The following is a 15956-nucleotide window of genomic DNA, read 5'->3' as shown; positions in this document are numbered from 1 at the left end:
AGCACACAACAATACATTATTGAACAATTTTATCATACATATAGATACATTATATAATACTATATACCTAGTATATATTATACATATACGTGTATATTATATACATATATATACATTAACCGTTTATCACTTCATGGGTATTATATTACAGGTGTATAATATGAACAAACATAATAATTGTCTATAGTTAAATAGTCAGATCAAGATTATTTTAAGTACTAAGTATAATACATTATTTCTTGAATATAAACTCAAACTATATACCATATAGTAAACAATAATAATAATAATAATGTAGTAAAATGTAATGTATATAATCTTCTTTTTTTTGTTTAACTTTTGATTAAAGTAGGCTAAAAACCTGTGTCGTTGAAGCCTTAATAAACTTTAAAAAAAATTACATTATTGTGACGACTGGTGTGGAAGTGCTTGGACTCAAATACTAAATAACCAATTCTGTCACTCTCATGCGACTTTCTAATATAATAGCCAATAAGTAGGTAAGTACATTAGTGTATAGGTACCATAGGCGCAAATCACCAAAATTTTTTGAGGAAACAGACCAAACTCGTGAGGGGCTTCGCCCCTCACACACCACAATAGTACTATGCTATATATTATATAAATAAAAATATAAAATAAAAATCAAACAAACACAACTAAACATTTTATTACTATTATTTATTTATTAAAAATGTAAAGGCAATGTGTGCTTATTTTCAGCAAACTTATTTAAAATTATGTCTTTATCAATGACTAGATCGCTCTCAATATGAATTATCGATAAGTCAGATAGTCTTTCCTGACCCATCGTGGTACGTGTCCAAGATTTCACAATTATTATGATATTATATAATATGTTTTATATGTCATTGCAGTTTAATATATCCAGACGTAAACTCGACATATTATATTATAAATAATTAAATAAATATAAAACTGTTTTTGAATTTTTAATAAATGTAATTATTTTGAAAATGTGATGGTAATAGTACTATAAGTTATAATCACGGGATTCGGGGTGCTAGCATTAAAATTCAGGGTGCTAAGCACCCTTAGCACCCCTGCGATTTGCGCCTATGATAGGTACCTAATAGAGTAACAGGTATGTGATTATTGGCCCTCCCGTTGGATTACGTCCGAACATTTCTAGATGCGTCTCATACCTACGTATGCCAGGTTGCATAATAAATGTATTGGTTGTAATAAAGTATAATGGACTAATAGGTCATTAAATCATGTTTAAGTGACCATTAACTCACTACTGATTGGTTAAATGTTAAGTGAATAGGTGACTGTTCATATATCTCGGCAATAGTGTATTTTAATGTGACCACTAACCAATAATTTATAATTAAATGAAAAAACAAGGATAAAATTTTTCATTATGATGAGTTATGGAATTTTGATAATTCTATTATAAATATAGAGAAAATATAGTCGTTCTACCACACTATACCATATAACTAATATTAAATAAATATTACTATAATAATTAATACTAACATATATTAATTTTTATTGTATTATTTATAAAATTTTTTTTTGTATTTGTTCATTGAAACTACCTCTAGGTCTTCGTCAATGTTTATCACAAGTGGGTAGTAGGGAGATCATGTGAACTATTTATCTATGTATATATCACTATATACATGATATTAACCCTCCTTCTCCAAGAGGAGACATGTTTGGGCTTCACTCCCAGTGGAGTGGGACCTAGTAGGAAACCGGATGACGCAATCAGAGAACAGCTTGGGGATTTGGTGATTACGTAGAACCACACAAATTTTTTTGCACTTTGATATGAATCGAACCGATGACTGTGTAAGTCGGAGTCAATTGCGTGATCACTGGGCCATGTGGTAATTTGTCAAAAAAAATAAAAACAGTTTTGTAAGCTAAAATTCAGCATTATATATGTTATTTATTAAAAAAAAGAAAATAATATTATAATAGTATCACTTTAATTTTTAATTGTAATACCAAATAGGAAGGGTCTAATTATTTTGGCTTCATTTACATAATATTAATTAATACATATAAATAGTTGATCAACGTCTAAATACATTGCCTTAAAATTGCTTAATTCTAGATCACTAGACAAAATAAAATAATTATGCATTAAATATAATAATAATGATAATAATTCAAAAATTTAAACAGTTACACAAGTCTAATTGTATTTTATTATTATAATAGTAGAACAATAATAATTTTAATTAGCCAGTTACATATTATAATGGCAACAAAAAAACAAATGTTTGGAAGTATTCATTACAATTCAAATTCATCGCACCATGGATGATCAAGAACATCTTCAGCAGAAAATCTCAAACTTGGATTGGATTGTAACATTGAGCAAACCAAATCTTTGGCTTCTTCAGACACATTATCCCAATAGGGTTCTGGGAAATTATATGTCCCGCTAAGTATATCATTGAATAATTCTTCTTGAATGTTGTTTTCACTGACAAATGGTGGAAATCCACACAAAAGTATATATAATATTACTCCAGCAGCCCAAATATCAATTTTCACACCATAACCATCTTGAGTAAGGATTTCAGGTGATACGTAAGTGGGAGTACCACACACCATGTACAGTGGTTCGGTGACTTTTTGAGATAAGCCAAAATCTGCCAATTTTAAGTGCAATACATGGCCATTAATATCATATTCAACTAGAAGATTTTCTGGTTTCACATCCCTATGTACAATGTCTAATCCATGGAGATATGCTAACGCTGAAGCCAAATTTCTTGTCATTAATCGAATATCACGCTCAGAAAAGTCTGTGCATCTGGCAATGGCTTCAAATAAGTCACCACCACTAACTAATTCTGTGATGAGGTATACATCAGTGTTTGTCACTAGATCAGATATTAAATTGATAATATTTGGATGGCTTATACTTTTCAATATTGAAAGCTCATTTTCAATCATTTGACTCATCTGAGGGACTTCTATTTTTTTAATTACTTTCAATGCATATTCAGAATTATTTCGTTTGTCAAAACACCGATAAACTACAGCAAAATTACCATCACCAAGTCGATCGCCAATAGTGTACCTATTTATGAAAAAAAAACAAAACAGATAATATTAATGTAATATGTAAATATATAATATTTATAGAACTAACATAATTAATATTTAGTAAACAATAAGTAGTTGGGTTTACATACAGTTAAAAAACTTTTTAAAAATGCATGTTACAATAAAACACTGTAGTATGGAGAATTATGTTGAGGTTAAGTATCAAATAAATATTAAATATTAATAGATTTTTAATTTAAGGTTAAATATTTTAGTCATAAAGATGACTAATAATTTTAGTTATTTTAATTCATTTTTTCATGAGTATAACATATAGTTAAATTTTTGAATGTTGTTTATCTTAAACAGTGCTACCATAAATTATGATTTATAAGTAATAACAGTATTTTATTATTCTCTACTCCACAAAAGAACATGCCAGTTATGTACGTGTAAAATGAGGTCTGTCGACTAACTAAGTCATCGTATCTCCTCCATGTAGCTAACTATTACTGACAATGACCGACTGTAGTGCACAAGATAAATGTAATTGACCACTGTTAGCATTGAGCAGCACTATCACGATCGTGTGATACCTATACTATTGAGAATTTAGAGGGGGATGTGCAGTGCTAACCAATTTCACAATTACATGGTGTGTTTTTTTATGGAACAGAGTATGGTTAGAATTTCAATCATTAAAAAATTAATTTCCAGCAAAAGCTTTTATAGTTTATAGCCAATGACATGACCAGGATCGTAGCAAGAACCAGTAGCGCCCCTGACATAAAACCAAATTTAAGCACCCTAATCCTATTATATCAAAAATAAACAACAAATTTGTTGATTTTTGTAAATCATCATATTTGAATTGAGAATACCACTCAATGAAATTGCGGTTTTCGTATAATTGCGCCCCTGGAAAATGTCCTCTTGCTAGTGCTTAGCTACGGCCCTGGACATGATTATGAGAAAAGCTATTAACTGTAACTTATACAATCAATATGTAAATTCATCAACACAATCAGCATATTTATTTTAACGTCAATTTTTATTGGACAAATTCTAGTAGGGCCAAAAAAAAATTGAATCAATTATTAATTTAACTCAATGAAATAGTGTTAAGTTAATTTACCTTAAATAATAGTAGGGTTATACAAACATTTGGGGCAAATGTAAATACAATTGTTTAAAGAGAAAAAAATAATTAATAATAACAATTTTATTGTATTTACATTTTCCCTTTATTGTTCATTAATCCCAATTTACTTGATATAATTATATACCTGTTTAGAACTTTGGTAGGTATAGAACTGGTTATACTTCGATTTGCTTTAGTGGTTTTTGGTAATTGAGGTACTCTCTTACCACTTTCATCCATACAATGTGTGCCATTTTTCAGTTCATTGGGTGGTCTTCTCAGTCCACGTTTGTGGGATTGTACAATTTTCATTTCTTCAAAATCTAATTTTAAATCATCTTGAGATATTCGTTCAGAACCATAAACAAAGAACAAATCATCTAGTTCAAAAAATTGTTCTAGTTGTGTTATTTGACATCCAGATGATACATATACTTTACGGACGGCACCAGTATCTAATTTTATTGATTCTGTTATTAGTGTAAGAATATGTTCAAATGAAAGAGAATTGCGTTTGTTTAATAACATTCTGATAATTTTTCTAGGTCGGGTACCACTTCTCACTACAAATATAATTTTAGGCCTTATGTTAAGATATGGTTGTTTACTTGGGCTGCTTAAAACTGTATGAGTAGATTGTAGTTTGGTCAAAGACCGAGATGGTTTTACATTATTCAGGGCGGCATAGTCTAATTTTTTTATGGCATTATTGCCACCAGAACAAATATAAAATTTTCCATCTTCGAGATCATCTAGTTGAGATATTTTATGACCATCTGTCGAAAATAATGCCCGTACACCACTAGGTAGGTGCTTGTTTTCAGATAACATGTTTGATAGTTCTGCTAATAGACTGTCAAAGGAACGGTATCGTTCATGAGTTACTGCTACCACAACACCTAAAATCACCAGAAAAAATTATATTAATGAAATAAATTATTAACTAAAATAATATTAATTATCAAGTAATTAAAATGGTAAGTATAAACCTGTAGGCGCGGATTGCTGGGATGTTACAGCATCCCTCAAATATATTTGATCTAATTTGTTTTTAATTTAATATTGTACAATTTTGTTTGAATATTTGTTGTAACTTGGTAACTTTTTATGATTTTTACTTATTTTAATATTTTATACATAATCTACATATTAGTTTAAATTTGCCCCTATAATTTTTTTTTATTTGTCTTAAAAATTATGTAGCATCCCATTCCCTTTTTTACCAGTCCGTGCATGTAACCTGTATTATTATACTACTAAAATATACAAGTGCAACAGTACTTAGATGAGACTTAATTAATCACTATATCTATGCATGAAAAATATTTTCTTTTTTAAAAATGATATTTTTATAGTTAGTGAAAATAATAATCTTAAAAATTACCTTTACAAAATCGATCACCATTAACTAGGAAACGTATACGTTTAGCTTTACGTGCTGCTCTTCCAACATCAGATTTTTGTCTAGTTGTGCATTCCTCATTTGAGATTGATCTCGATGTTCTGAGGGCCACAGCTTGCATTTTTATTGATTTATTATTTTTTATACATTGTTCTTCAACCATTATGATGTCATATTTATATTATCTATACCTAAAATATGAATATCAAAGTTAATAAAAATTAAATAACTACCACATGTATTTTGAATTTTATTTCAGTTTATAATATATACATGAATGATTGAAAATGTACAGTAAAAAAAATTAATTAGGTGTACTACCTAACTCAAATTATTATTTTTACCAAATATTAATATTTTGCAGGTGTGGGTATATTTTTATTTTTATTACCTAACTTTAATGTGCAAAATCTAAAATATATATTTACTTAATCTAGAAAAAAAATTATACTGTCACAAACTATATAATATTAAATTATTAAGTACTCATGAAATATAGAGTACCTATGTTATGTTCATAATAGTTTATAATTTTTAGTAATAAATACACTTGTTTGAAATGTTCTCATGTTTAGTTTAAATATGTGAGACACTTCTGTCAATGCTGAATGCACAATAAAAATAACCTATCTATGTAACTATAAAAAAAAAATAGTATAATATGATTAAGGCATTTGCATGTTTATGAAAAACACATGCATAAATAAACAAATTATCAATAGCATATTTAAAATAAAAATTGTTAATTACCTAATGCAAAAACTTTTGTTTAGTTAAAATACATTTAATTAATTTATAATTTAAAAAAAGTAGTGTTGAAATTAGATGAATAGTCACAGTTACATTTTGAAATCAGGGCAATCTTTGAAAAATACCAATATTTTACAATTTCAAACTAAATAATTAAGTCTACAGGACCTATAAGATAAAAAATAGTTGAATGTAAAAATTATAGCTGTAATATTTTTAGTTTTTACAATTATTTAGGTAATTGATATACATGAATTAAAGGATGAAACTGTAAGTACATAATCAAAAACAAGGGACTGGAAACCTGACCTGAATTGAAATGTTTTTAAATAAACAAAAATCTGAATTTACAATGATTATTTTGTGATTACTAGCGTTGCCTGAGTTCAATTTATTGGCTATAAGAAGTGCTTAGGTGCTTGTTAAAACTAAAATAGTTAAGTACAAAACTCAAAGGAGCCAATTCCTGATCATAATATTGATATAAAACAATACAAGTACAATAAATAAATGTAACAACTTTTCACAAGTAAAAATCTAATGCTCCAAAAAATTGTACTGTATGTACATTGTACAGTATTATACTATTAAATAGTACCTAGCTAAAATAATAATAATAACTTAACAATGGATATTGAACATATTTGTTTCATAAAAACTCAAATTCTAAAAATAAATAAGAATCTATAAAACTTGCCAGTACTTAATTTTACTGCAATTAATAATTATGTAACACTAAGATAACAAAAATGGTACTTTTCCGTTATCCCTACTACCGCTCGATGCCACGATTACCGCTTGCATTTTATTGATAATTTTAATGACTTTTGTTTTATATTATAATAACTTTCCACTGCTGTGATAATTTTAGAATTTGTAATTTGACGTTTTGTGATGATATTGATGATTTTATGTTTTATACACGATTTAAGTTAGTACTATCTTAAATCGTGGTTTTATACTGTAACTCTCCACTACTGTGATAATTTATGTGATTGCTAATTATAAACGTTATACTAATATACATTATTACATAAATGGCAATTCATGATGTGTATTATGTATTAAAATACGGAACTATCTGGATAGTACTATAGTAGTCAAATAACAGAATTGAGTAGTCGCGGTATCAGCGAGGTAGTTGAGATAACAGAATTGAGAGTCGCGGTAGTAAGGATAACAGAAAAGTACCACAAAAATAATATCAAATTGGATTTGATTCAAAGCTATATATATAAAAATATCAATTAATAAAATACTGATTGTGCATTTTTGCGAAATTTAATTTAAAATTTTTAATACAGAAGTAACATTTATGTGTATGTATGACTTGTAATTTAATAATGGTTGATATTTAAAAATCAGAGGTAGCTTCATTAAGTAAAAGTATAATTACTCGATTAATTATGACGGAAGACACTATTAACAATAAGAGTAATTAACTGTTAATACAATTTATAAGACATAGAATATGATTTTTAAACAATTAATTCTAAGTAGGTATTTAGTTACAACCTAAAAATTACACAAATTAAAGTAAAATGCGTAAAAAGAAATTCTAAATAGGTACACCAATAAAATTGTGGCCTTATTCTCAATTTTGTATGTACCTATGCAGGTACAGTTAGGTGTAAATCACCTAACTGTTAATAATAAATTACATGATTAAAAGTAAAATACATAATATGTAAAATGTAATAAAAAAATAATAAGATAGGTACCAACTAAATACTTATAATATAAATTAAATTAGCAAAAACCTGTTTTTATTTATAATTGGATAAAATTATTATTGGTCAGTTTTAGACTATTTCTTAAATATGTCTAAATAAAAAATTGATGATAAAACAATACTAGAATTTCAGCTCAGTGAAACATGTTTTATGTTACAATAGGTTTTAATATTTACTATTTGAATAAGAGATAGTAGAATTTACCTTTGAACAGTTTGAACTGAATAAAATGCTGATATATTTTGTAATAAATACTATCATAAATAATAGATAAGCACTACCTAATTTACACATAATTAAACAGTAAAATAATGATTTAGTTTAGATTATCAAGGTTGTTGAAAATAATAGTTTACATATGGAATTACGTACCTATACAAATGTTGACATTTCAATCATTGCCTTAATAGGAGAGAAGTTTCAGTGTAATTTAAGTTTATATGAATAAGTATTATTTAAAATGTTAAAATGATTTATATCAGATGTCAAAGTTAAAAAATAATGATCAATTTAATAAGAATAGAATACTCATAGCCTCATAGGCTATAATGATGTAATAATTTTGCATAAAATTAAAAAAAATTGCCTACATATGTAAAACAAAAAACCTAAGGATAACTGACAAAACTTAAAATGTTTTTTTTAATTATTTATTTTTTAGAAACGTCGTTATAATTTTAAAGCTTTAATTCCTCAAAACATTTTTAAGTCAAATTTATTTTTTATTCACTTTGAGATTCAAATATCAAAAATCAACAGTATAATTAGATTTATAGATAAATAAAAATAAATTAAAAAATGGTTTTCATGAAAATAATTTTTGAATTTGAAACATACTTAATCAAATAAAAATGTTCAAGTATAACCTCAGTACTTTTATTTGTATTACTATAACCTATCTACACAATCTTATTAACATCATTCAACACATGTAAACATATTAATTTAGTAGGTATTTTGCAAAAAACTTTTCTTACTCCACGATTAATCAAATCAGTTGTTTATATTCGAATAAAAACTAGGATAGGTTGATAGGTTAAATCAAATGAATGTTAATATTTTGAATCATACAAAACAAATCAATTATTATATAATTAATAAAATAATTGTAGTTCTAGAACAGGTGTCGATGAATGGTAAAATATTTTATTTTAGGAATAGTCTTATTATAGACATGTAAAGCATAACAAACTAATAAAATTCAAGTAAGGAAATTAGTAATAGTACATGTTGCTTAAATTTTATCATATTTATAAGGAAATAAAATGTGATTATTGGCAGACGGTACCTAGATAAGTACATAGTTTGTCAGTACTGTAAAGAAGATTAAGTACAACAAAAGAGTGCCTAAAATACAATTGGGTAATTGTAGACATGAACAAAGTTTGCATGAACAACGCATGTGTGCAGATAATAATTAGATTACATATAAAAAGGATGGTGAAAATTAAAAAAAAAAAAATTTACTCTGAAATAAGTATATTATTGTAGAAATTCCTTTACAGTAATGTGACATAACTAAAACTAAAAAAAATCAAACTATAGCAGCAAGTCAAGTGACAACGTGACATATAGTTATGCGTTTCACAATATTTTATGTTTATCAAACGGAATCGGTTAGTTTAGCGGCTAGTCACGTCTCCGTATTAACCGCATAAAACAAATGTGTCAACTTACATGAAATTATTGAATACGCTACAGTGTCATCTCCAAAGTTTTTTATCGAACAGACAGCGGGGTCGTCCGTAGACCAAAGTGCTAAATATAGAGCGGCCGGTAAACGACTTTGGAACTAAAAATTTTGTACCTCTGAACCCGAAGACTTTCCGCGTGAACGCATCGGGAAAAGAAATACGAATGGGAAATGAAAATAAAAATAATAAAAATAATAATAATAATAATAAGAGTGAAAAAAAGTAAAGATAAGGTAGTGAATAGATACGATAAGCGGCAAGATAAGTCCGGTGCTGCCAACAACGACACGCAAGTTACGCCAACTCGGGGAAAACTAACTATAGGTTATTTTCATTAGGAAAATAGGAAATAAATTATTGTGTTATGATAATACAATAGGATACTCAGAAAGTTGGAACTTGGAAGTTAGAATATTTTATAGCCCTTCTGGCTCTCTCAGCTCACTACCTTTCTAGTAGAAAATAGAAATCAGAATTCTGAATATAAAAATTTAAAGCATGAATTATGTCCATCGTCCCAGGATATAAAGATTATACTCTACGATACAACTTCAATTTGACTTGACCCCTCTTCAGAATAAATAAAGGCCCCGCCTTTATACCGTTGTTTCTCCTTTTTCATTGATAACACATTTACACATTACACATCTATTCTGACATCAGTACGACAGACGACAGTACATTACACTATTATAGCCCCATGGCCAAACGGTATTCGTCGAAAAATTAATTAATTAATTATTATTCAATAAGATACAATTATACTATACCTATTATATGATTTTATTTTATTGTGTTAATCATTGATGCTTTTGTTCGAAAGAAGGAAAAACTGTCAAACTGTTTTTTCGAAGTTTCATCTAACGACAATAATCGTCGACGTGTTATGACAGTATCGCAAGATTTGATTGTTTTTCACACGGTGACGAATTCTTGCTCAACCACCGCGATATGGACACCGACAACGAGGAAATCTTGTTCTGCAGATTCTGTTTGCGTGCCACTCAGTCGTCATTCCCGATCTTCATGGCTTCTGACCCAGACTTGGCAAGAGATGTGATGAACTGTCTGCAAATCAAGGTACTCAGTGGCTTAAGGTATCGATCATTTGATATCTGATGTCGTTTTTATTCATTTTTTTTCTTCTTTTTTTTCTGGTTATCTTGATTACGTGTTTTGCGTTTATGCAGATCACTAAGGATTCTATTGGCCCAAAACACATATGTAACGAGTGTTATGATCACGTACAAGATTGGGTAATGTTCAAAAAACAAAGCGAAGAGGCTCTAAAGGAAATTCATTCCAACTCTGAATTTGTTGAAAGAGAAGTACGTCTGTGAATGTTTTCCCTAAATATATGTATCTAGAACTAAATTTGACATACTATTTATTTTATTTCTAGCCAGTGTCAACTACAAATGAAATTATAGACTTAGTTGACGAAGTGGATTACCATTGCTGTATATCTTGTGACAATATTTTTCCTACTGAATATGAGCTGTCAATACATGTCAGTGATGTTCACCAAGATATTGTAGATTCAAATTCTAAACTAGACAAATATGAAACCATAGACATTCAGTCAACATTTGTTGATGAGGATGACTTTATTCAGTGTGATGAATATTTGGAGGTATTCCACAACAAATCTCCATCACAAAAGGTAAAATATTTATTAAGTCATTGAATAGTTATATACTCTGTTAGAAATGTAGAATCAAGTGTATTATTACAAGATGATAAGTTTTTATCTGTAACTACTATGATTATTAACACATTTTCTGCTTACCTATCATATTTATATTATATACTCCTGTGTTGAAAAAATTCTTTGATATCTTTAAATTAAAATACCAAAGTTTAATTTGCACATACATGAAAAATGATACTTGTAATTAAGACTAACAAAAACAGATAGAATGAGTAAAAATGATCCTCCAATATGTCCAATATGTGTCACCAATATTACAGTTAAACACATAATAATCAAATGTCAATCATACTCTGAACCAAGATTGGCCTCAAATCTTTCAGAACACCTGTCAGAATCACTTGCACCCACCTTAAGTTTCATTTCAAAGGCAGAACTCCAAAACAAAATATAAAATTTTTATAAATATGTACTATAATTCATAGTACTATTATTATTACCTTTATAAATAAGTACTTGGTGTAAATAATAACCATTGTATTCCAATGGCCTATATATGGTGGAGGACAAATGTTGTTAATATATATATATTATAAAAAAAAAACAGATAGTTTGATCATAAATTCATAATGCTGACCAATTTATGACAAAGTATATGATGTGAATTATAGGTGTGTTATTCAGCATAATATGTGAAAGTTGCTAAATTATGCTTAATTAGCATTAAACACTTGTGAAAATCTTGAATATGTCTCTAAAATAAAGACTTATACAGTTATATAATAGAATAATATAGAAATGACACTCGAACAGGGGTTTTGTTTATATGTGATCTGAACCTTCAAGAAACATGAAGAGAGCTCTAGCACCAACCTGGGTAATGTGTATGTCTACCTGAGTTACAAAAATATTTACTGCTATAATCGCAATGTTAAGGCTTAAATCACCTAATTTGTCCAAGTTACATCGTTTTGTAGCCTTGATTATATCCTTACGTGTATTAACTAATCATAAACAATTTCAGTAATAATAAATTTAAAAATGGTTAATCTGTTTCTAGAATGTTATGCTAATACCATGTTACCTACCTAATAAATAATAAAAGTAATAACTAGCATACCCAAAAATATAATGTTATTTGTAAAAATAAGTTTATTTTAAATTTTATTTATCATGACTTACTTCTATTTTGTCGGTGGTATTAATTTAATGAAAAAATTGATTTCATACCAAGCAATAATATTAATTTTAGTCTTTTTTTCAGATGAACTATGATGTATCTAAAAATAAGCAAACCGTTGACGATATGGATGAAAAATTTCAATGTTATTATTGTAGTGCACAATTTGACGAATTTGTACACTTGAAAGAGCATTCAGTAGCCAGACACCGTGATTTAAATAAAAAAACCGAATGTAATAAATGCAACAAAATATTTCTTACTGTCTCTGATCTACAGGAACATGTAAAGCTAACACATCAAACCAAAAAAGATAAGGAATTATTAGAGACTCCAACTTTGAGAACATCAAAGAGGTCACCTTACATATGCCACTTGTGCAATAAGACTTTCTCAAGATTCTGTGATTTGTTAGATCATGACGAGATACAACATGATGATTTACCTAAAAAGTATAGGTGTGGTGTATGCAGCAAAATGTTTCTGATGGAAGATAGGGCCAAAGTTCATTTTAATTTTTATCATACTAAAACGAAAGGTTCAGTGAATTTCCAGTGCAGCTATTGTGGTATGGAGCTGAAAAGTGCATCAGCTGTAGCTAACCATGAACGAATGCACGCCACTCAAAAATTTTCCAAAGTTAAATATAACATAATTAGAGACTGATAAACACATGTAATTGTTGCTTACTTAATATGATACTTATAATTAGTTTCAGTTTTAATTCTTAAATTATCCTTGACTATGAGGTGTCTGTTGATTTTATGTTTAATTGTAAACAATAAGCATATTATTGTCAATACTTAATGCATTTTCACAATGTTTGTTACAGTAATGTTATAAGAATGTTATGATAAAATCTATAATGCATTGTATATTAATTTTAGTTTTCTGATTACAATCTCTTGTGTATTCTTCATCAAATGAATATGAATCATTAGTTATTTGAATTTATATTTATTCTAGCTGAATGTTTGGTTCAGAATGAATGCTGTTTTTGTATGTAATGCTTGTGTTGATGTGATTTTTTCATTTAATCATCTTTAAAAAATAATTGGAAACAATGTCTAAATGTAATACGTAATTAGACTTTTTTTATGAAAAAAAGAGATAGTATATTCACACTTCATGTAAATACATTGGTACATATGTTTATGCCATGCAACTACTGATTTCATTATCATAAATTATGAATTATTATCATTGCCCTTAGAATCTAAAAAGTATAATGAGGTTACTATAGTAACTTGATTCTATTATTATTAATCATGGGTTGCTATGGACTAACTAAATTTATACCATTAATTTCATCTTTATTTTATTTGGTTGTCATGAAATTGGTCTGAAAAATACAACAATATTTTACTCTCCTGGCCTCTAGACAATGGCAAATAATAATGTTTTCTGATCCCAAAAATTTATAAATTGCATAGAGTAATACCCTATGATAAATTGACTCCAGTCATAAGACATACTCGACATGTTAAACATTGTAAATTTATTTGTTATCAGCCATTGAAATTTCTGAAATAAAACTACAATATCTATCAACAGTAATATAGTGTACTTGTGTTAAAATATATTTATACATTTAAAAATGATTGTTAACAAAGTTATAATATAAGGAAAAGGAATTGTAAGTTTGATAATGTGTTTGAATGGTTATATGCAAATCTTAAAATAAAGTTTATATCCAATGTATAATAATTAGTTGTTGTCTGTTTAGTATTCTTACATAAGTGGTAATATTACATATTATTATTATGTAAGTTACTAACATTGAACACTAAACACCAGATAAAACTATTCATGTTATGTAAGTTTCTACTTGGTATTAAAAACTAAATAGTATGTTTTTTTCTAAGTCATAACTTATGACTAAAAAGTTATTGGAAAGGTATTGTACAGTGATAATTTTGCCAGATACCTATCCAATAAGTCTATGTAGAACTGTTGTGACAAAAGTATTTTGCACTTAAGGTAGCTAAAGGTTTCAGATACAGTGCGAGTATATGTGCTGTACAGTATTTTTATTACATTTGATATCAGACAAGCTACATCTGCTAACGACAATGTTAGTATCTGAGCGACATCAGTGGTTCACAATGACGAGTGAACTAAAATCTACTGCGAGATATTCTTCCTATTATTCTATTTCTATTCTTCTATTAAGTATTTGTTTAAAAACTGATTTCGATATGCTTGTACGATGTGTCCTGTAATTGTGATACCAAATTCCCAACACATGTGTTAAATTGTAAGAAGATAATTTATTGGTCACACAAGTTTTCTTTGAAAGGCCCTCGCATTAAGTCGATTTGTTTACATCAAATAAGCTTTTAAAATCATAGCCATAGCCATATCACAATAATACTTATGAGGAACATCGCTGCCAACAGTCCTCAGCAGGAAAGTCGCTGTTGTGGGTAGGTTTTTTTTCCGTTAAGTACCAAATGACTTAGGTAGATATGATATATTTTGTGAATCTAAACAATAATATTATGATGCACGGCGCACCGTACAGGCAAAATTTCTACATTGCTGCCGTCGGGTTTATAATTCCGGTATTTCATAGGTATATTGTATGATATTATAAAATACCTAAATAATATTGCATGTAGGTACCTATAATAATTGATCGATAATATTATTATTTTGACAATGATGTAATGCGAGTAATATAAAACAATTCACGTTAACACTAATTATTGTTATTTCACGGAATATATTTTATTACATTCCTGATAATACCCACTGCTTATTCTTATCAGCCAAATAAAAAAAAAAAATTGACTGTATAAAAGCCAAGGTGGATACTGGATTATATATATATCCACCTTGATAAAAGCTATATCGTATCAACATAATATATGTTATTTTGTATGAATTTTTGTATAAATTTTCCGAGAATGTAACGATCAAAATAAAATAATATAAAAAGATAAATAGGTACGTATAAAAAGAAACTTGTGTAATGAATTACAATTTACAATTTACAATACAATGAACTAACATATATTATTTTGTAGGAGCCCGTATAATTAACAGTCCCTTATAATTAAATTTTAAAGTATATTATTATAATAATATAATATTACACAGTCATTCATTGTTTTTTTTTTGCGTTCTCTACCTAGTGCTCTGATAAATATATATTACTACGACGTTGAAAATACAAAAATAAAAATGGCGTAACTAATTATTTAAAACATGTAAATAAATGCAAAATTTTTGTTATAAAATATATAACAATTTTCAAGAATACTATTTTTATTTTGGATACCATTAAATTCTACTTATAAGGATAGCCATACAAATAAGCATTCATTGAAATGCATAGCCCTTAATCTATTGGTAGTCTAAAAAAAT

The 15956-nt window shown here is 27.8% G+C and overlaps 1 protein-coding gene and 1 pseudogene across 2 annotated transcripts; one reads left to right on the top strand and one right to left on the bottom strand.

Moving 5' to 3' along the window:
• Positions 1 to 1889: 1889 nt before the first annotated feature.
• On the bottom strand, positions 1890 to 9947 carry LOC107172020 (serine/threonine-protein kinase GA29083). Its single transcript, XM_089225969.1, has 4 exons — positions 9740 to 9947; positions 5562 to 5770; positions 4323 to 5076; positions 1890 to 3070 (listed from the first exon to the last, which is right to left on the bottom strand). The coding sequence occupies exons 2-4, from the start codon at positions 5740 to 5742 to the stop codon at positions 2275 to 2277; spliced, it is 1731 nt and encodes a 576-aa protein (XP_089082095.1). The 5' UTR covers positions 5743 to 5770; positions 9740 to 9947; the 3' UTR covers positions 1890 to 2274.
• A 188-nt stretch (positions 9948 to 10135) lies between these two features.
• Positions 10136 to 14294, top strand: LOC107167021 (uncharacterized; annotated as a pseudogene). The gene is made up of 4 exons (XR_016191439.1): positions 10136 to 10836; positions 10947 to 11084; positions 11159 to 11419; positions 12672 to 14294. The product of XR_016191439.1 is annotated as an uncharacterized LOC107167021 (transcript).
• Positions 14295 to 15956: the final 1662 nt, after the last annotated feature.

Source organism: Diuraphis noxia, unplaced genomic scaffold (genome assembly GCF_037042655.1).
Source record: "Diuraphis noxia isolate RWA-SAM2 unplaced genomic scaffold, SU_Dnox_SAM2 contig0004, whole genome shotgun sequence".
NCBI classification, from domain to species: domain Eukaryota; kingdom Metazoa; phylum Arthropoda; class Insecta; order Hemiptera; family Aphididae; genus Diuraphis; species Diuraphis noxia.
The sequence above is the reverse complement of the archived record's forward strand: the minus strand, read 5'-3'. Positions and strand labels throughout refer to the sequence as shown.